The following is a 21,987-nucleotide window of genomic DNA, read 5'->3' as shown; positions in this document are numbered from 1 at the left end:
GCCTGGGGGTTTGCACTTCTAATGTGAGGCCTCAGTAACATGCAGGGCTGCCATTATTGATTATACAAGTCAACAATTATTTTGACGATTGAGATATCTTTTTTTTTTTTTCAAACACTAAAAAATGGACTGTATAATAACACCCATGCATTTAACAACTAGTAAAAATATAAACTAGAGGGCATTAGAGGGCATACCAAAACCTTGTTTCTCCATTTTTGTCATTTTCATTTTTCTCTGTATGATCTGAAAACAGCAGTTGGCCTTTACATTGCGTCAAAATTTCACCAACAGAACTCGTCCAAAGCGACCAGAATAAGATGTTGTTCCACTGACTACCAATACTTGCGAAGGTCCATCTAAATCAATGATTTCAAGTTTTCAAGATCAAGTAATCGTATTTAATCAATAAGGCATGTCAGCTCTAATAACACCATGTTAATGTGACCATCAACAGGCACTTCATAAATCATGCGATCCACTCACACAGTGGCCTGCAGCAGCTCAGAAGCCCTTGAGCATTCATTTACATCATGGTTATATAACAGTCCTCCAAACAGCAATTATGTCAGTCTTAATGGAAAAAAGTACCAAATTTTGTTACACTATGGTCCTAAAGAGTTGGCCAGTGCTTTGGAAAAGCCATGAATGCTCATACACATACAGCAAAACTGACCTTTTCAGTATCAATTAGCACATCACTGCCTTTCCAGAGCAGCCACGGGAGCGCCTGATACTGAAACTCACCGGACAAGTTTAGAACTATTCCAAATCTGATCAGTCTTTCACAGGAACCCCCACCAATTCTCTTATCACTTGTACTGCACTCAGTGATGAATGGTGACATTTAAAATGAGAGATTTTTGTCTCACTCTCCCTCCCATCACACACACGCAGCACTTAGATTTGGAATTGCAGGCTGCAGCCGACAGAAACTGAAGCTACTGGCTCTTGAAGAAGCTACTTGTTTATAAATAATGTTCCAGAATTCCTGCAAATTCATACAAATTTAGCCCTCAAATGGTCCTTACCGTACATTTTCATTTTTTTCCTCTGAGGTGCACTTATGACATTTGTGTAGGTTTATGTGCCAAAAATAGTCATAATAATTAATTACAAAAGTCATTCAGATGATTCATTTTACAGGACCTTTTCCAGCCTCTCTTTAGCCTTTTAAACAGAATTAAACTGTGAAACACTGTGCAGATATGGGTGAACATCAAAACCAGCACCAGCCCAGCATAAGACCAACTTAGACCAGCATAGAATGCATGCTGGTTCTTGCTGTTTTTTTTTTCAGTTAACATCACATGAAAATAATGTTACTGTTAAATTTCAACAGTTACCAGCACCAGATGCTTAAACTGTAGCCCAAAACTGCCAAAGCAACTTAACCACACTGGTTTGTGTGGGGTATTCTGGTGAGGTTGCCCATCAATTCAGTGTACAGCCGTCTTAGCTCACATGTAGCAATGCATCATATTTTGGCTCCTTAATGACTTCGTTATTCAGAGGATTCGCCATCCATCTCATTCAGAGAAAAAATGTCTAGGGCAAAATGGATCATGTTTAGAACATTTTTGTTCACCACAGTGTGTGGTAGCAACGATTTTGGAAACTCCATTCATTTTCCTCATCGAGAAACAACCTTAATACCAGAGTTACTCATGTGGGCATGATGCCAACTACGTTCCTTCTTTTAAATATGTGCCGTTTGTTCAAATGAGCTTTTCAAAAATAAAAAAATCTTAAAATGAAAACCTCTTAAGCACATCATACAGAGAAAAAATAGTTTGCTCTGTCATGTGCAAGAGAAAGGACAAATATAACTTTTTTTTTTAAAAAAGGATTTATTTGTAGTTTCACAACCCAAAAAGTTGCACAGCTGATGATGTTCCAAGTGTCCAGTCTGACCCTGAATGTCTCATAGCGTTTAAAGCCTAAGGTCTAGTCCCAGACACAGACTAAACCAGATTAGCCCCAGTTCTCATTTTCAGTAGAGACTCTTTTCATTCATGACTAAATTTGAAAAAAGAAAAAAAAAAAAGAATTCACTGAATTTACTTGATTCAAATGTGCACAGCATTTCCACATGGGTAAAACATAACATCCACACTATTTTCTCTTCTAGTTTGCTTACTTTAGCCGATAGTGTTGATGTATTGTTATATGTTTGTCAAAATTATATGCACATTTAAATCACTACATTTTCCCATGTATAAACAGAAGATCAGCCCAGATGCTGATTAAGTTCCAAGAGATTTCTCCTGTGATCTTCAGTAAGTCCACAAATAAATACACTATTTAAAGCTGGTAAATGTAGAAAAGGTCTTGGGTCCATTCCACCAGAGACAAGGGAGAATCTGTCTTTAAAAAGCCTTGTGGTGTTAAAGACATAAATCCTCTGAGACCAGCTCTGTTTACAGTTCAAAGGGCCAGTTTGAGTGAGAGTATGTGTTTTGAGTGAAGGTGAGACAGGTGGTTAGGCAGGGTGTGTGTGTGTGTGTGTCAGATAGGGGGCCAGCTCTTCGTGACGTCTTGGTGAAGCGACTCTGGAATCCACCGACAGTATGCTGACAGGAGATCTGTAAAAAGAGATGAAAATATGAGTTTTTCCACACCTTTTTTTAACGCAAATGCACATTCCCCATTTAACCCTTAGAAGTCAAAGTTATCACTGGTGATGACAAAAACATGGTGTAACTTTCTATAACTATACTCACTCAATGATCAACGAAATTTTTAAAAGTGCAAATATTCTACCAATACTGTCCATTCTAGACTTTTAATTCATACAATCTATTCACAATATACACTGAACATAAATGTAATCAAATTATGCAACAGAAATGTACTGTAATTACATTTAAATAATTGTGGAATTACAGTATCTAATTATTTAAATGTATTACAGTACATTTAAATAGGTATGTAATGTGAATTTAATTAAAGGTACTATTTTACAGTGCGTTTTTCAGTTGGGCCCAACCGATATGAAAATTTTGTGGTTAATATCATGTTTTTGTTTCTTTAAGCATGATGGTGTTTAAAAAACACCAGATCAGCCTGTTATTGCTGTCATATAGTTAAACAGGCAGGGGTACTGCTATTGAGTTTCACCCTTGAGGCAATATTTTTGCTGATACAGCAGTCAATATTTAGAATTTATTCTTTTATTCTACCTTTTAGAAGTTTACATATTTAATTTTAGGCTCTTACAGTCAAGATCAGGGGTCTCTACCTGCCATTTTAAGGGCACTGTAAAGCACACTGATCCCTTTAATTGCTGATTACTAGATCTGAGTATATTTTCATGGAACAAACAAAAACTTCTACACCCTTTCTTAAGCTATTTAGAAAATCGAATGGCAGGGTCACCACAATCAACACAGTTCACATTTAACTTACATCGACAAAACAGAAAAGCAATCAAAATCAGTCCCAAAAAAATTCTGGCCATACTTACATTTTCCATTTTTCTTCCATGCAGCTTCTAAGGCATCTCTGTTGTTGACTTTCTCAGACACCAGTGCTCCCAACAGAGCTTCAGTGCGAGGTTGCAGCCTAAAATACATGTAAAAAAGGTCAAACAACACAACCTATTTCTTGCTATACACATACAATGACAAATATAACATTTATTTCTACGCATCGTGTCCTTACTTGGCCCAAGTCTTCAGCATGGTCGAGGGGCTAGACAGTAAATGTGTACTGTACTGCTGCAACCTGGGACAAACCTGAAACATTCATCCAGAATATAAGTTCTTGGTACAAGCCTCCTCTGTACTGCCAACTTCACTGTTAACTCTTTTGCTCTTCTAATAACAAATTGTCAATATACGGACAACCAGAAGCACATACCTGTCCCTCCAGCAGAAACCTGGCAAACAGTTTGTAGCGCTCACTACCTTCTGGATGATCCATTTCTATGGCAGGAAGCTTCCAACCAATTCTAACTGTGAAAATACATACACATAGAACAAGTTAATCTAAAGTTTGGATATTTGTGGACATAGTTGAAAAATGTTCAACTTAAGCAGAAAATGCTGCTCATCATGTGTCAAACTGAAGCAGAGAGCGAACTGAATAGTAGAACACATTTACTCTCATTTATGACTTAAAAATATTCAACTCAAAGCTTTTTTCCTCCAAAAAGAAGTGAAATAAATGCTAGTTTCTTGAGTCTATCCACAGTGTGACATAGTGCTGAACCTCCCGCACATGGCTCCGCCCATAAAGATCCATTCAACTCCTTCTCCGCTTTGCAAAACTTGTCACAGGCGGATTTCTCATGGTTCAGACTTCTGAACGCAGCCTTAATTGTTACTGTGCCACTGGCATTCGCAATACTGATAAATGTGCAATAAGAAAATGCACCTCTGTCCAATCACTGATTGTTTTATTGTGTGCTCTGAGCATCCTGACCTATCACAGATGTTCTTTGGGTGTTGGGATGAATCAAGGTATTCATATGATCCAACAAACGTAAATAATTAAAAAATGTAATACATTTTTGACTTTTCAATACATTGTAAAGTACATTGCATATAACTGCAATACGCTATCATGTCCGTATCACAGCACCCTAATCAGTATATTAAACTACTGCCCTAAAGCCCCTTCTAACCACACTCTTTCCACTGCTGGAGTGATAATTAAGTCCTTTTGGTTATTTAAACAGTTCAATTAGTTTATTTGGATAATTTTATTTACTTCTTCACTGTTTTTCAAATATTGAAAGATTAATCTCAACCCTAAAATATTATATTATAACATCTTTACAATATAATATCCTTCCCTTAAGTCATTCAGCCCTAGTTCATACACAATAACAATCGACTGGAAGAATCAACAGCGCTATGAAAGTCCAGAGAAAGTTTGAGGAGTCTTACAGAAGGTGCTCCGCTGTTGACACTTCACTCTGCCACTGAGTGGGCAATACCAGGGGGCGGGGTTTTGCTCTGGTCCGCTGAAGTGACAATACTGTGGGATGAGCTTTGGAATCCAATCAGGTTGCACGGCACACACACCTACAAGCCATGTTGAAAATGCAAACATAATCACACATCAGCCTGTAGCACAATAGCATTTGCTATGTACATATTTATCTGTAATATAGATGACAAAATAATGAAACAATTTGTGATAAACCAAGTGTGACTATTTTGTCATCAGGGACACCTCATTCCTTCTTGGAATGCTGTTGTACACGTTTTGAAACAAATTTCAAGTAGGGATTCAGACCACTCTTCAAGAGCAGAGCCGTTTTCTACAGCTTTAATCTACAACAAGGCCAGTTATTGTAGATTAAAGGCTTCCTTTAGTCTTCTCAAAATGAAAACCAATCAAGAAATAGGAAAACTTCAAGCTTTTTTCTCACAACTGTAATTACGCATAAATGCTCAAATGCCATCTCTCACACACACCTTTCATGTACATCTTGGTGGTCTCCATGACCTCCTGGTAGACAACAAACTCAGGCAGTGTTTTGTGGAGGGCAGAGGAAGGGTGGATAAATACAGGATCATCCAGCAGGGGGGTCTACACAACAAGCCATACACAAGAACATTACATTCAAGCCAGAGGCCAAGTTCACAAAAGTATCTGAAGCAAGGAAATCTTATTTGAGCCTACAGAGACTCATCCATGCTTTCATCTCCAGCAGCGTGGACTACAGTAATGGTCTCTTAACTGGACTTCCCAAAAAGACTATTAAACAGCTACAGCTCATTCAGAATGCTGCTGTGAGAGTTTTAACCAGGACCAAGAGGACAGAGCACATTACTCCAGTTCAAAAATCTTTACACTGGCTTCCATTTAGTAACAGAATAGATTTTAAAGTACTGCTACTAGTCTATATATCACTGAAGGGTTAAGACCCAGAATACATCTAAAATGTTTAAAGAATATAAACCGAGTAGGTCTCTTGGATCCATGGAAACAGGTCGGCTAGTAAGGCCTAGAGCCCAAACTAAACAAGATAAAGCAGCGTTTAGCTGTTATGCTGCATACAAGATCTTAGATGTGCTCTAAATGTAGCTTTTTTAAAGCTAAAGCTAAAAATAGTTTCTTAGGAAGGAAGTTGAGATAAATTATTCTTCTTCAAAAAGCTTCTTAAGAATTTTCCTCATTTCTTTCTTAACTTTTCTCGTAAGAACAATTATAAAAATAAAAGGCATTCTAGAAAGAATATGTTGTTAAATTTCTTAACCTTTTCTCTTTTTTTCCTTAACCCTATGACAGTCTCACACTTGTTATAGGCTGTAAAAACTGACAGCGTAAACCTCCTAAACTATTGAGAATATAATTGTTAAAACAAACCAAGGAAGATTTTTCCTGTTGGCTGTGTACCATCACTTCTAGCTCTTGTTTGCAAATTTTTGTGAACATTTGGTTTGATTTTGTTTTGCCTTCTTTTTGCAGTCCTTGTGGGCTGATGTGATAAAACTGAGTAACAGGATAACGGAAATAAGCTTTAAATTTTGATAGTCTGTAAGCATATAACACAACACTGAAAGTCTACATGACAATTAACCTACAGCCTCCATACAAAAACAACTGACATTTTCTCAAGAAAATAATTAAGACTTCTTAAGACAACATTTGAGGAATTCTTAACTTTTTTTTGCATTTAAGAGCATTCTAATAAACATCTTACTGTTTGTCTGTTATTTTTGTGTATCCAGCCCCATATTTCTAAGAGAATTTTATGTCTCCTAAATCCACCAGGGGACTCTCTGCATAAATTGTCAAGCGTCCCCTAAAGCGCACTCTGATTCTCAGCCCAGGGTTGCGACTTGCAAGATGGTTGTAAAAAAGATACATAGGCCTACTCTGATGTGTCTTTCAGAAAGACTTTTCCATAAAATCCCCATGCTAGTGACATCACGCAGTCATTATAAGCTAGATAGTGGCTGTACTGAAAGCGCGAGCACACCAACTGTAGTGAGAGTAAAGGCCTGTAACTGAGGCGGGCAGCTGTACTAACTGCGGAGCAGCACAGCCACTCAGCTAAACTACCAGCATACTTTCCTACCTTATAAACATTAGATTATTATGAGCTTAGCACTCTACAAAGCATCTACATTCGGAGCGTTAACTTGTCAGAAAAGTCTGTCATCTGAAGCAGATAAGTGGGTTACCTCACATGAGAATGTATTTTTGCCTTGTATGATTATTCAGTTTATAAAAGAAACATTTACTGCCCCGTTCAAAATGACCTGGCTGGTAAAAACCTGTCCAACATTTGCAAATATCGCCTCAGAATGTAAAACCCCAAACAATTCAAAATAAAGCCAAAATTGTTTTGTTTGTTTATGGTCAGCAATGGCATGCTCTTCCTTACATTTGGTAGTCATCAACTGTAATAATGTTAGTAACTAACTGGCCTAGAACACACTAGGAGCCGCAAAGATAGCTTTAAACACTTCAATGGATGTTGTCCATGTTTATATGTGCATTTTTATTGAATTCAACTAATATTTTAATGTTACATTTTATTTTGACAGCCCTGTTGGCCATTTGCACATCTGTGTGTACTAGTTTTAATCTGGCCGATGGAAGACAGGTTTATAAGTAACTACCCACTCTGCATGCTGTGATGAGTCTTTTGGAGCAAGATATATTAGCCGGACCTAAAAGGTGTGACTTTCATGGCATCGCATCTTTGAAAGTGTTCTTTAAAGCACTTAAACGTTAGTCAGCCCTGGGAGCCACTTTGCTTCCTAAGAGTGCAATTTTGTTGTTGCCCCATTTTGAAAATCTTCTGCCTTTACACGTCACACAAAAACAACACACTCTGGTTGTCAAAGTAGATGTTTTTTGAAGTCAAATGGACGTTATTTCAAGTGGAAAATCAGAAAAGAGGTTCTCTTCTTTACAGCAGCAAATTTTACAGGACAAACACATTTTATTAGAATGAGGCGCCAACATGCTGAAGAAGACAATAAGCATGCAGAAGAGTTTTTATCAGCTTAAGTTAACTGTGTTTAGCAATCAAGTATATCCTCTCATCTCCAGTTTCAGTAAATGCTGGAAGACTGTTAACGACTGTGCATTTGGTCACCTTGTAGCCATTTCTCCATTTTGGATCCAGTATCTCCTCAGCCTGTACTCTTCTGGCCAGATGATCGCCCAAGCCTGCCAGAACAATCTGCCTCAAACACACCACCTGAGATTCAGTAGGGGGCGCCATTTTGCCGTCCACACAAACCCCCGCGTCAGAACACACAGCGTTCACTGAGGGGTAGAGAGAGAGAAACAATTCACTCACATATAACAAAAAGCTTAAACTTGCTAGTAAGAAGCTTAAACTAAGCTAGTAGTTGTCAGGACAGAATGCACTACTTGAATGTAAGTAAATGTAATTGGAGTATCAAAGAACAGCACTGTCTGAAATAAAGGCTAAATTATTGCCCATTTCACCTTCTGTATCTCAACATCCACCCATGGAGTATCATTGCTGAATCAGAGCAGAATACTGTGTGCTGAACATACTGAAAGTGTCTTTAACAATCAACAGAAGTGAGAACAGAATAGTCATATTGCTGTGAATTAGTTTGCAGGAAGGTTGTTGCGAGGTTATGTTTGTTTTTGTGAATACAAATTTACTCTCATTTACTGCTATCTTACAAACTGTGTTAGATGACTGATTTAGACATGCAAAAGAAATAAAGTGAAACACCATCACTACTAAGCAGGTACGAAAAGTTTGTCATGAATCTGCTTTGCTGGCATTTCAGTGTAACGCTTTATAAAACAGATCACATTCAAATATGTCAAACATTAACTGTTTTATGGAAAGGAAATTTGAATAACACATTTGTGCAACTTTGACAGCTCTTTTGTGTGTGGGTGTGTTTGTTCACCTGCATTAGTAAGCTGCCCCCGCAACCTTCGTATCTCCAGCATGGCTTTGTAGCGAAGGCCATTCTCCTCACAAAAGCTTGGCGTGCAGCCAGCAAACTCACACGCCCCTACGGCACCTACATAGCAATTACACAACACATTGGAAAATACAGTAGCATATTTATACTTTATTTTACATGTGTGTATGCAAGTGGGTTTTTTTGTGATTTACCTAGCATCACCATGAGGTCTCCAAGCAGTAGAGATGGACCCTGCCCTGCCCACAGCCTCCTCATCTGAGCAAAACGAGCCTTTCTCCCAGCCAGCTTACTGCTCTCCTCCTCACTACTCGTCTGCCTGATGGAGACAGGGCGAGCGAGAGAACGACAGAGGGATAGTTACATTTTAAAATTTTAAAATTAAACTCCACATAACCATTTCACATGTTCTTACTGTCGTAATGAAAACCTCACTTCTCTTAAACAGGTTTTTACACAAGATGGAAAAAAAAGATTTTTTACATATGTTAATAGAACACACATTCACATTGTGCGATGTGATGCTGTTATCTCTGTAGTCCTATTGTGGGGTAGAGGGTGTTTGAGTAATTTGAGCATAACACACTTTTTTGGATTGCCATCTTAAATGAAATACTTCAAGTAAAATAGCTCATTTTAATGTACAGTAATTTTGAAGCGAAAAACATTGGATCTGTATCAACTCACATTAAAGATGATTTCAGAAAACAATGTGTTACGCCAACTCTATCATAAACTGTTCTAATGATGTAAAAGCTGGTTACTTTTAAAGGGGTTATGAGGTTTTCTAGGGACAGCAACAGTATGGAACTTAAAAGGCTGTTTGCTCACCTGTCCAGTTCCTCAAAGATCTCTCTGACAGTCATGGCTGCCACTATAGTAATGACATAGGGCATGCAGCCCTGCTGGCGACCCAGAGCTAGCATTTTAGCATAGCGCGGTGCAACGGGAAATGCCGCCATTGCACGACCCAGAGGGGTTATAGGGCAAGACAGACGAGCCCTCTCCATATCCACCATCCTGAGAGAGAAGGATATACTTAATAAAGCAACTGAAAAGACAAAAGGGGAGGTGAAGAGAGTGATTAATGAAAGAAGAAGAGAAAGACAAGGATCATACCGTCCTTGCCGAGGAGGTTCCTCCAGAGCTCCTAGAGAGACCAGCAGCTGCTCAGCAGACACCAGTGCCTCAGATGAAGGAGGGGTCGGGAACGGAAAGTTCACAACCTAAAAACACACCACATACTGAAAGGAGTAGCCTTTTATAGCAAAAGCATGCAGAGATGAACTAATTGTTTGAGGGTGATATTAAGTAATGATGGCCATTTACAAACATACAAACTACAAACGCCTTATTTGAATGCCTACTTAAATGTAAAACAAATAATTTGGATTCAGATTAAGGGTTAAAAATTAACAAGTAATAATGCATTAATATGATTAATTTACACCTTGTTTGACCCTTTGCACCATAGTGCAGCTTTTGTATGAAACGTACTATTAATGGCTTTCTTAATAAAACCAAATAGTTACTGCCATGCTGTGAATTTTTGTTTATCAACAAAATAAATTTGTTTGAAATTTGAATTACCATTTAAAAACAAAACACGCCATTGATGCCAGCAATATCAGTAATCTGGCAGACTACACTGAACTGGACACTGAAAAGTGTGAGAGACCTATCCACTCATTAGTTGGAACGTGCAGCCGCTGTTGCGCTCACTGGGTGTCGGTGAATTGGAAACTGTGTTAACTGCATATAAATTAGGTCATTTTCTTATTATTTTTGATTCAGGTTCACATTTGCATAATAAAAATTACGTATTTGATTTACTGAATTACTCAAAGTTTAAGCTTATTTTGTTCACTCACATAGCTGTAACGAAATGCACTGCTTATTAAAAGGAAAGAAAATATTTATTTTGAGTCAAATTTGAGGACAAACATAATTAATCTTGATTAATTACACAAAGGCATGTAGAAAGAAATGAACAGAATGAAGTACGAAACTCTCCACAAACCTTCTCAATGTTGAGATCTTTCATCTGAAGGACAAGGTCTTCAACTGGTCGGCGGGTAATCTCAGCCTCAGAGAACAAGCTAAAATCACTAAATACTGCAGAGGAGTACAGCCTACATGCAGAAAATATAAACACACATGCATTCATTACCAACCACAACCAGATTAAAACTGATATTTCAATAAGCAACCACCTACCAGCTTTTCCTCTTTTAAGAAACAGATGTACACCGAGGAATACACAGGTGGTAAAGCATTGTGGGTAATACTGCTGCCATTTACATAGCAGACTGGGGTTTGATTCCCTGGCCTGGCAACTACACCATGCTACGCTTTGCCTCTGTTACATGACTGAATTGTAAGTCGTGCTGGCTAAGACCCTCTGCCAAATGCATAAATGTAAATGTAAATAAATATTTAACCTATAGCAGTGTCCCGGCTCTGTTCTTCCCGCCCTCCCAGCTCTCTGATTGGCTGAGGCCTGTGAAATCCAGGTGACCTTAAATGAGGAGACTCCCGTCACTCGGTCGTAGAATCTCTTCTTCACCCGGCCACAGTCCACCACGTACTTAATACCAGGGATAGTGAGAGATGTCTCGGCCACATTGGTGGCAACCACACACAAACGAGCTCCTGGAGGAGGAGGACGAAACACCTGTACACACATACACACACCAACAGGCACAGAGCACAGATTAATGAGGCTGAAAAGAGCGGCACAGATGAAGCTAGAATGTGATCACAATTCTGCAAAACCTTTTTAGAAATAAAACAAGAAGAAAGTAGTAAGAAATATCAATATTGCACATTGAACTAAACAAACAGGAGAAATAAAGTACTTTAGCTTGCTGTTCAGGTGCCAGGAGTGAGTACAGAGGCAGCACATACAGCGGAATAGAGGGATCAGCCTTCTCCTCTAAAAGTCAAAAACACACACATATTCCAGTTATACATTTCAGTAGAGTATGGCTACATAATATATTGACAGTTAATTCAATCTTCTGCATAGGCTAGACATAACATAAAACAGCAGGTTTGGAAAGCTCTTAAATCAGGCAGCTGCATTTGTATTTTTTGTATTGCACACATATGCACTGACTAATTTTACTTGTATTGCTTCGGTGAACCAGCACACTATAATGGAGATGCAGAAACTATGTATAACCTATGGTGCACTGCATGCTTAAAATGATCACAAGAGAGGTGAAGTCCACATCTGGATGGCTAAGCTTCAGAACGTTTTTGGTTTCATTTTCTGTTTCCATTTTATTGTTTAACTTGGTTCAGTATTCACAAAATCAAACAAAAGTAAATTATTTTGGGCATTTTAACCATGTTACATAGTTCACCTATGCCTTTTGAATTTACCATAATGCATATCGCAATCACAGTACACAGCAATATAACATCGTGCTTGAACAAAAAATGTTGTATCTTCATTTTATTTTTTTGACATAAATAAACAGATTAAACAAAATACCAGCTGCCCTATATTATTATATAACAAACAGACAAATAAAAATGGTTAAAATTGCTTGAAATAAAATCTTTTAACATTACTGAGAAATTTCCATCTAACGTAAAGTTATCATTTTGGAGATATAAGATTTTGTTCGGACAGGGATCATAATCACAATATAATTATAACACAAGTATTCTGTCCATAGTGCAACCTCAGTACAGAGTCCGAGGGAAAACCGTACGGAACAGTTGATTAAAATCTAACCAGTGTCCTCTGGGTGATCGCCTAAATCCAGGTCCAGGTCTGAACCTTCCTCAGCGTCATCATCATCGATGCCAGCCTGCCGATCCTCATCGCCCTCATCCACAGGCAGAGCAGAGTAGTTATCCAGATCTATCCTTGGAAGAGACTGACAGAGAGGGAGAAGGAGAGATCTGTTAGAGAGAACAACAGAGGAGTGAGTAATCTACAGAGGAATGAGTGATAAATAACAATCAATACCACTGTTTTCTTCTTTTTTGCTTTCTTAAACTTCCTGAGCTCCTCTGATGTGTCCTCTGCATCTGTAACAATAAGTACACAAAGACTTGTTATAGGATTTTGTTAGCAATAGTTAGTGTGCGTGTGTGTGTGCGCGTGTGTGTACTGACCAGTGTGTTGTACGCTGGCTCTGTAGGGAAAAGCTTTCCTCAGTCTCCGGCACACAGAGTGCACCTCTGCCTGACCAGTCAGAAACACCAGGATACCGCCTAGAGCACAAGAGAGATTCAGTCTGTAACTGAGGAAATTATCCATGCGTACATGTGTCATGGTTTCCAAATGTGACCTAAAATAAATTAAATATATCTTACATATTGTATTTTTCCTCCTGCGGTTCACTTTTTTCTCTTTCTTTTCTTTTTGGTAATAAACACATGAGAAAATGCTGGCAAGGTACCAATCTGTAGTAGTAGAAAATTTACTTGGACTGCAATGGTGTCAAGATTAATTCTGTCTCAAAAACTGTGGCAAACCTCCAAGCCGGCAACTGCATGCTACTAGTATTTGGTGCGATAAAAAATCATATGTTTGTCTGACCTGGAGGTAGCATGCGGTGAATCTTGCAGGTTTTGCGGAAGGCCTCTCCTGTGTAATCTTCCATCGGTGTGTGTTTATTAAAGTGAACTGTGACTGGGAACTGACGAGCTTCCACCTATACAAGCAGACGTAGTTGGGCCTTTAAAGAGCTTCTCTTACTAAGGTACAGGATAAAATATATATATAGGATAGTTATGTGAATAACTAAATAGTCAGCAAAACATGACTGTGGTTTCTAAATCTCTACTAAAGATGAATGGAAAAGAGAAGGAAGAGAGGGATCAGACCGAGATGACTGGAGGAGGAGTGCGGAAGAGTCTCTTGTTTTCAGTGAAGTCCTCCACGCGCAGTGTAGCTGACATGATCAGCAGCTTCATAGGCAAACTTTTCTGTAGGATTTAACATGCACAAACACACTAAAGTAAACATGAAATGTAAAGCATACTGTGTTTCCTTCTATGATGTCTAAGTGACGCACAGTATCAGAGAGGGTCTCTGAGCTAGCTGAGCCTTTTCTCTCAGTGATAGGTGGGGGTTGTGGCAGGGGGAGGTGAAACATGATATATTACTGTTTAATATTATTACTGATTTGGTGGTACATCAGAAATAAGTTTTAGAGGCTTTTCAGGTTTTTTTTCCACCAGGAAAAACAGCACAGCAGAACAGCACAGTATGGTTACGAATCTGAACCCAGAACTAACTGTACCCTGGTTGAGTCCCTGTGTCCATTTCCCATCAAACAACAGTAAAGCAGAAAATGAAAGAGTAGGCAGGATTCTTAAGAGGTCATGCGGTGGTCACAATATGTGTGTTACCTTGTTGCGGAGTGGTACGATGCGTGAAAGCAGGCCAATGAGGATGTCTGTGTACACACTGCGCTCATGAGCCTCATCAATTATGATCACACTGTACTTCTGCAACAAAAAGTCCTGAACACACACAAACACAAACATAATTAAGCTCTGAAGAGAAACCAAGGTGTGGGCCAGGATAAATATCCAAACTCATTTCAGTATTCTTTTTATTTAATGAAATATTCCAGAAAAAGAAAAAAAGAAATGTAAATGTAAATATACATATGTAAATTATTTGGGTGGCTCTCAGTAAAGTGGGTGTGTAGGAGTGAGTGTGCACTCATATTACCTTCTGAATCTCTTTCAGCAGGACACCATCAGTCATGAACTTGATCTTGGTGTCTTTTGTGACATTCCCCTCATATCTGATCTGATAGGACACCACCCTGATAACACACACACACACATACACACACACAAAGTTAGTTAGATAGTCAAGATGTAGGTACCAAGAATGCATCAAAGTATCAATGCACATACCCTGTGGAGAGATTCATCTCTTTGGCGACTCGGTGAGACATGCTGACAGCTGCCACTCTCCTGGGTTCAGTCACACCAATTATACCACCAGCACTGAGAGAGAGTGGGAGAGAGAGAGAGAGAGGGGTGGGAATCTCTAGGCACCTCACAATTCGATTCGATTACGATTCAGAGGGCTGCAATGCGATTATAAAACGATTATCGATGCATCTTTTTTTTCTATACAGGATTTCTATTTTCTCACTGTGTGAGGACTTGGTAATTTTAAAGCAAAGTATTTGTAATGATTCATAATGAATTTACTTCCAATATCTTTTATTAATAAATGAAATGGAAGTGATGTGGCAAGTGAACTAGAAGGCTCTCATTCACTGCTATTGCTTGGAGCACATGAGACACTGCTGCCACTCATCTGCGATAAAATGTGCAGTTATGGTGAAATACGATCCAGTAGTAATGGATGTCCACGCGGCACGTTACAGCCATCCTGCTTGTTTTCTTTAGTGATTTTATAACTTAGGTTTTGGTCTCGTTGTAGAGAGTGGGGGGATCGCTGTGTCAATAAAATATCTTCAGGTCGTGTGCAACATAGCGCGAAAGCCCTGTTTTGCAACGACTGAGAACTGGCATTCTCCGACCGCAGGTCACCTAGCAACGATGCGTTATTCGCATTCATAAGCGCTGCTGTTGGTTTACTTGCAAGCTAAATCTGCAACGAGAGACTGTCAAAAAAACTAAAAAAAGTTGCGAAGATGAAGTCGCTACTCTTTCGAATTTCCCGGTTCCACCTTAAATGGTGCCACATTTACATTCGGCACCTCAGTCAGAACTGCAAAACAGATTTTTAATTCCATAAAAATTAAATAAATACTTTTTTCGCATTTATATTTACATTTGTAATTTGGGAGGCGCTTTTATCCAGAGTGACTTACAATTCTGTCGTGTTAAAATGGAAGGAAATTGTAACATTAGGAGTCTTGCCCAAGAACTCATATTGGTACAGCATAGAGTGCTTGCCTGGACAGAGAATGGAACCCAGTGTGCCATGTGGAGGGCAGCAATGTTACCCACTATGCTTATGTTCATTAACTTTATCAATGTAAACTGAAATATCATCTAATACTGTGATACATTTGGAAAATAGCATAATATTGAATTTTATCAGTATCAAATCGCTATAAATCTGTGAGTACGCATACCTGGCATATCCAGCCTCGTAAAGGAACTGTGGAACCTGTGTAGTTTTCCCACTGCCTGTCTCACCACACAACACCACACACTCATTCTCCCTGACTGCCTCCATGATCACCTGCTCCTCAGCCAGCACCGGCAACTTCAGACGAGCCTCCTACAGCACAAACACACACAAAGTTAGGGTTTTAGACACCTAAACTAGGGCTGAGACAAAACTGTTATCACAATAAATTTTTCAATACCATTTGATATTATCATAATTTTTATATGCATTTTCTAATGCTCAATTTGCAGCTTCAATAGTACTTTAAACATTGTAGAAAACAAAATGTCTATTCTGGTGTAATACGCAAAAACAACTGACTATGTACATATCTATAAATAATGTAAATGTAATGTTTGCATATAATGTCTAAATAAACAGTTGTATGCAAAAGTTTGAACATCCCCTGTCAAATTACATGTTTTGCCCATTTTCAAAGCAAAAATATGTTTATATGTATCAAGCTAAGTCTCCTGTCCCGCTGGTTTGTGTTGTTGGCTGGATCTTAAAACTCTTAACTGATGTCTCCTCTACTTCTCTCTCCTCTGTGCTCCAGCCAGCGAATCAGGAATCGATCAAAATCCTCAAAATCCGCCATCTTTAAGACACATCAGGTGCATTCTATATGGAAGTCCTTTCATTGCAGCACATGACATACATGATGCAATTTCTCTACTTCCACCCAGTGTTTTTATTGCATGATTAACTTTACAATTAAAAGGATGGTACTGTAAAAGGTTGATGAAAGTTAATGAAACTGTTGATGTGTCTGAATTGCAATAACAGAAGCTCATGTGAAAAGTCAGCTGATAGCAGGATACAAGTGTTTAATATTCACAGATCCTTTAAGCCAAGTGGCAGCGGATGAAAGTGACAAGTGAGTGAAGGGCATCACATTTGGCAAACTTTTTTGGCATCTGTCTTGTCATCTTATCCTCACATCTCCTTCAAGCGTCCTCAGAGGGAGGAGCTAAGACAGAAGGAAGGATGCAGGAGAAGGAAATGTGGAGATATGGCTGAACGATTTGGGCAAAACATCTTTGTTTGTAAAAAATTATGTGACTGTGATCTAAATTGCGATTATTTACTATTAAATTAGGCCTGTTTTTTTCTTACCCAAGAAGCCCAACACATCCACTTTTTCTGGTTTGAGTCTTGAACAATGAACAGCAAACCAGACGGCCAGTTGTGTTTGTGATGTCACACCACATAGGCATTTGGTTGCTTCATCTAAAGGCAGTTTACAAGCTTTGTTATCGGGTTTCATCTATTTAAAACTTGTTAAGACAGTGTTGTTGACAGAATAGGCTATAATAAAAATACACCTCTTGTGATTTTAAAATTGCACTGCTTCAAACTTCAAATTAGTGATTGACATAAAAACGATATGAATCTTTCAGCCATCTCCAATTAAAGATGAGATCCACTTGTTTTGTTTTGATGAATGGCCTGAATTTCTCTTCCTTCCCTTTTAGCAAGTTAAAAGGCCTACATCACCACTTAGTGTTCTAAAGTAGCAATTGCTGATTTGCTGATAACACTGGACTAAGTAACAGAGCAGCACAATAAAACAATTTTTTCAAAAATACCTCAAACTTGCATTATCAACACCGATGTTTTGGCAGTTACTGTTTTTGTCTGATGACCCAATACAAAGCTTTTCTCTTACTTGTATCTCTGGCAGCCTGTCCACTGGAATGAATACAGCCGGCTGACAGTCCTCTTTCTTTTTCACAGCTGTTTTTGATTCTTTTTCATTTTCCACTTTCTTTTCCTCCTTTACTTCCACCGCTTTCAGTTTCTCGTCTTCTTGCTGTGCCTCCTTTTCTGAAGGTTTTGCTTTTTCTGAAACCTCTTCTCCTGTCTCATCCTCCTCTTCTTCTTCAGATGAGTCTGATTCTCCACTCTTTTCTTCCTTAGAAGAATCCACTTCGCTTTCACTCTCACCTTCATCCTCTCTCCTCCTCTTCCTCTTTCTGTTAGCACCACTCAGGCTGCTGATTTTGACTGGAGCTGAACTGTCCTCCTGGGTCTCATCCAGAGATCTACACATAGAGAAGTTAAAAAAGTTCTAAGAATTTCAGGTGAATCCAGAGAGAAAAATAGCATCAACAACAGTCTGTGTGGATGTGCTTACTTTTTAGTCTGATAGAGTTTGTCTCCAGTGCCCAGTTTGGAGGTTGTGTATAGCAGCTTCATTTCTGATTCTGGCAGCTGAACTTCTGCCAGTTTATTCAAGACATCTGCTCGCTGAATGGAGAGAGAAAACGTAGTAAAGCATACAGTCATACTCTTGGAAATGTAGACAAAGTACAGTCTAAAAATACAGTAGGCTGTATACAAACATTTGAGAAGGCAACACTGGTGCTAGAAAAGCTGCACGAATGAAAATACTGCACTGAGATAAATCCATAATAATATTACAAATTATTAATCCCAGTAAGTTAAACAGTGTGTCATTTTTGTAAATTTTAATACTGATTTTGTGAATTTGTTCATTCTTCTCCACAAGTAGGCTCTATTAGCACTCAAGTAGCAGTTTGGACATCAACAAGTGAGAAATGAAAGCCACACCACCAGAAGCTCACAAATGCATGTATGGCTGCATTTACAAAATTCTAAATGAATGTGTGATTTTTAATTTAATTCTCAAAAAAAAACTGCTTAATGGTGTAATTAGTTAATTCTTTGAAAACATACAGTCTAAAGACGGCAAGGGTGTTAAGCACTGCAGGGGGTGCCTGAGCTTTCAAATCTAGAGACGACTATAGGCTGAAAATCCCAAATCATTGCTGGCTTTATATAAAACATCACAACCCCAAATTAAATAACTTTTGGACATTAATTACTTCGCAAGACCCTTTGTTTACAAAAATTTTGATTAGTTCTATTATGTTCAAATTACCTGATGGACTACAACTACCAAAAACAATAGAACTCAACCTGTGTTGCAGACTATGCTGGAGGAGATGGCAAAGGCAGCAGGGAAATATTGTTAGATACAGCACACATGTAGTAAGAATAGGTCTTAATTGGACATAATTCCAATGAGAAATGGAATAAAGTATTTAAATGGAGATATCTACAGTACACACATGTGCACACAGATCTTTTGCATGTGTGCAACTGTGATCGTTTCTGTATTTGCTTCATTCAACATTCATAAATCCTAACGTTACAATATTCTCACACTACACTAATTGCATGAATGATTATCAGCAGTACTGTCAATGTGGCAAGTTCACTGAACTCTCTCTTGCACACACATACAAACACACAACATACACGAGCTTTCTTCTCTTTCTGTTCCAGAACTTTCTCTAGATTCTTCCTCTGTTTCTTGGTCAGAGGTTTCTTCTTGCAGACAGGTTGCACCACCTTCTGTTTCTTTGTTTTGGTGGCTGGGAGAACCAGCGCATTGCTTTCATCCACTCCTTTCAGAACAGCTGTGTCTGCAAGAAAGAAACAGTTTTCATGCATTAGCCATCTTCAACAGATTACAGTTTAACACCTCATGTCTGTCAGAGTCTACTCCTGAAAGAAATGGTGCGCTGAATTCACTTGACTTAAATGTGTTCATCAGCACCACACAAAATATACCACTACTATTGCCATTTTATTTATGTAGACATACAAGTTCTATATCTTTACATATTCAGTGGTTTATGGGTACCTACACTCATTGTCCACTTTATCAGGTCCACTTACCATTTAGGTGCACTTTGTAGTTCCACAATTACAGACTGTAGTCCATCTGTTTCTCTGCATTATTTGTAAGCCCCTTTACATCTGGTCAAGACCCCACAGGACCAACATAGAGCAGGTATTATTTGGATCATTCTCAGCTCTGCAGTGACATGCAGCTGGAGTTTTTAAACACCTCAATGTCACTGCTGGACTGAGAATAGTCCACCAACCAAAAAGATCCAGCGAACAGCAACATGTGGGCAGAAACTGACCACTGATGAAGGATTAGAGGATGACTAACACAAACTATGCAGCAAAAGATGAGCTACTGTCTCTGACTTTACATCTACCAGGTGGACCAACAAGGTAGGTGAATCTAATAGAGTGGACAGTGAGTGGACATAGTGTTTAAAAACTCCAGCAGCACTGCTGTGTCTGATCCACTCGTACTAACACAACAAACATTAACATAACACTATCACATTAGTGCTACTGCAGTTCCGACAATGCTGTACCTAATAAGCCTAGTAACACTTCTAAATGAGGCAGGCAATTTTTTTCTGTGTTGTGTCACAGAAGATTCAATAACAAGGTGAAGCAACACTTAACATATATACATGACAGTCATAACTTAAGAAATTAACCTTTATTAAATGAACTATCAGATGAAACTTTATTACCACCTAATTCCACCACAACGTCAGTCTCCTTGTGGGTGGCAGGTGCTGGTTTAGCTTCATCCTGCTGCCTCCCTTTCCAGTTGTGTTTCTTTCGCAATCTCCCCATCGCTGAAGACTACAAATACCACAACAAACAAATTTTATGAATAATAACATAGGTTAACTCAGTTACATGAAATCAGATAAATAGATTTGTACTTTCCTGAGTATTTTCGAATTATAATACTTACCTCTACTTATGTATTTATGATGGAAGTCATTAAAATTCAGTGACTAATTCCTTATTTGTGTTTAATTTCATTCTATTATGCTTTGTGATAGTATCTGTACTTCTTTGTGGTCACAACTCTAATTTTTAGTAGTATATTGCTTTACTAATTTATTTCAGACCAAGTGTTCATAAAAACAAAACAAAAAAAAACATAGAGCCTAACTTCAGCTCTTATGCTGGTAGATGCTGGATATACTAAAAAAAAAGTCCACTGCAGGTCTGTAAGTTACTCAGCACGCAGGAGGTTTTTGACCTGATACTTTTGTACTTTTACTCAAGTTTATTGCTAGACTAATTTTACTTCTGCTGTTATCATTTCAGAGTTTCTCTGGAATACATTAGTTACTAATATATTATAATTATCATGTTTACTACTAACCTGTCAATTTTAAAACATCTCAGTCAGAAAACAGCATGTTAGAGAGTGTAAAAATGGAATTAAAGCTGAAAGTTGATAATGTCTACTTTCTCTTGGTAAAGCTGTGTTTACACACGGGCAGTCGGGGGTTAGCAAGCAAGCTAACGACAAAAACAAATTCACCAGCTCTTTCTCTTGAACTAAAAACGCCAACAGTGTACAATTAAAAGAAATAAATAATCGTTTACTTACGATAAAAACAACGTGATTTATGCGTGAATAATCCTTTTTCAACTCCCGATATTCACATTTCCATTAAAACTCACGTGTAGTTAACAGCATACTGTGCACCACCGTAATGGTACCGACTACTGTACACAGCAGTCAGAAAGGTTCCTTTTCCTTCCCCTTTTTTTCAGTGAAAAACGGCGCTGCGGCTCGTGTTTATAATCATATTATTATATTATAATAATTTACCGTACACAATTAAAACGGCTGATAAACTGAACCACTTTGGAGTTAGCCGGAGAGTGCTGTGGCATCAGTGATCAAAGTGAAATATTACTTTTTTTGGGTCAGGCCCATTTTCTAAAAGGTTCTATATTGAACCATATACAACACATTCTCCATCAATCTGAAGAACTATTTCAACATGCAAGGAACCATTTAAGCGTGAAATTGTTCTATATTAGACTCTTTGTTCTAAACAGAAGGATTGCCTTTACTAAGGAACCCTTGAAGAACCATCTTTTTAAGAGTTTATTTTTGCCTAGTATCTTTCTAATGGTGAAATCAGGAATGCTGACCTTATATGAGGTGAGTGAGGCCTGCAGTTCCTTAGATGTTCTGGGTTCGTTTGTGACTTCCTGGGTGAGTCATTGCTGCAATCTTCAAGGAATTTTGGTAGTCCGGCCACTTCTGGGAACATTCAGCATTGTTCAAAGTTTTCTCCATTTGTAGATAATGGCTCTCGCTGT

At 38.4% G+C, this 21,987-nt stretch overlaps 1 protein-coding gene across 2 annotated transcripts; it reads right to left on the bottom strand.

Annotated features, from left to right (window-relative positions):
• Positions 1 to 1,839: 1,839 nt before the first annotated feature.
• On the bottom strand, positions 1,840 to 21,395 carry dhx37 (DEAH (Asp-Glu-Ala-His) box polypeptide 37). Of its 2 annotated transcripts, none has more exons than XM_036578832.1 (28): positions 21,263 to 21,395; positions 20,382 to 20,496; positions 19,300 to 19,466; positions 18,152 to 18,264; positions 17,684 to 18,059; positions 15,977 to 16,125; positions 14,778 to 14,870; positions 14,587 to 14,683; positions 14,259 to 14,372; positions 13,731 to 13,832; positions 13,444 to 13,558; positions 13,017 to 13,115; positions 12,868 to 12,929; positions 12,631 to 12,775; positions 11,744 to 11,820; positions 11,327 to 11,559; positions 10,906 to 11,017; positions 10,005 to 10,111; positions 9,717 to 9,905; positions 9,080 to 9,204; positions 8,868 to 8,984; positions 8,066 to 8,238; positions 5,427 to 5,541; positions 4,893 to 5,030; positions 3,862 to 3,956; positions 3,664 to 3,737; positions 3,467 to 3,564; positions 1,840 to 2,585 (listed from the first exon to the last, which is right to left on the bottom strand). In XM_036578832.1, the coding sequence occupies exons 2-28, from the start codon at positions 20,485 to 20,487 to the stop codon at positions 2,509 to 2,511; spliced, it is 3,468 nt and encodes a 1,155-aa protein (XP_036434725.1). In that variant the 5' UTR covers positions 20,488 to 20,496; positions 21,263 to 21,395; the 3' UTR covers positions 1,840 to 2,508. The 2 variants fall into 2 exon arrangements, with proteins under 2 accessions (XP_036434725.1, XP_036434726.1); XM_036578833.1 differs by having other exon boundaries at positions 1,841 to 2,585; positions 20,385 to 20,496.
• Between the last annotated feature and the right edge of the window lie 592 nt (positions 21,396 to 21,987).

Source organism: Colossoma macropomum, unplaced genomic scaffold, assembly GCF_904425465.1.
Source record: "Colossoma macropomum unplaced genomic scaffold, Colossoma_macropomum, whole genome shotgun sequence".
NCBI classification, from domain to species: Eukaryota; Metazoa; Chordata; class Actinopteri; order Characiformes; family Serrasalmidae; genus Colossoma; species Colossoma macropomum.
This window is presented reverse-complemented; position numbering and strand designations above follow the sequence as displayed.

Excerpts from the sequence above, each read along its gene's own strand:
- dhx37 (XM_036578832.1), bottom strand. The coding sequence starts at position 20,487 with ATGGGGAGATTGCGAAAGAAACACAACTGGAAAGGGAGGCAGCAGGAT. Across the intron at positions 13,833-14,258 it reads TCGTACCACTCCGCAACAAG|AAAAGTTTGCCTATGAAGCT; the intron begins GTAACACACATA and ends TAAATCCTACAG. Across the intron at positions 3,957-4,892 it reads TCAACAGCGGAGCACCTTCT|TTAGAATTGGTTGGAAGCTT; the intron begins GTAAGACTCCTC and ends GTATTTTCACAG.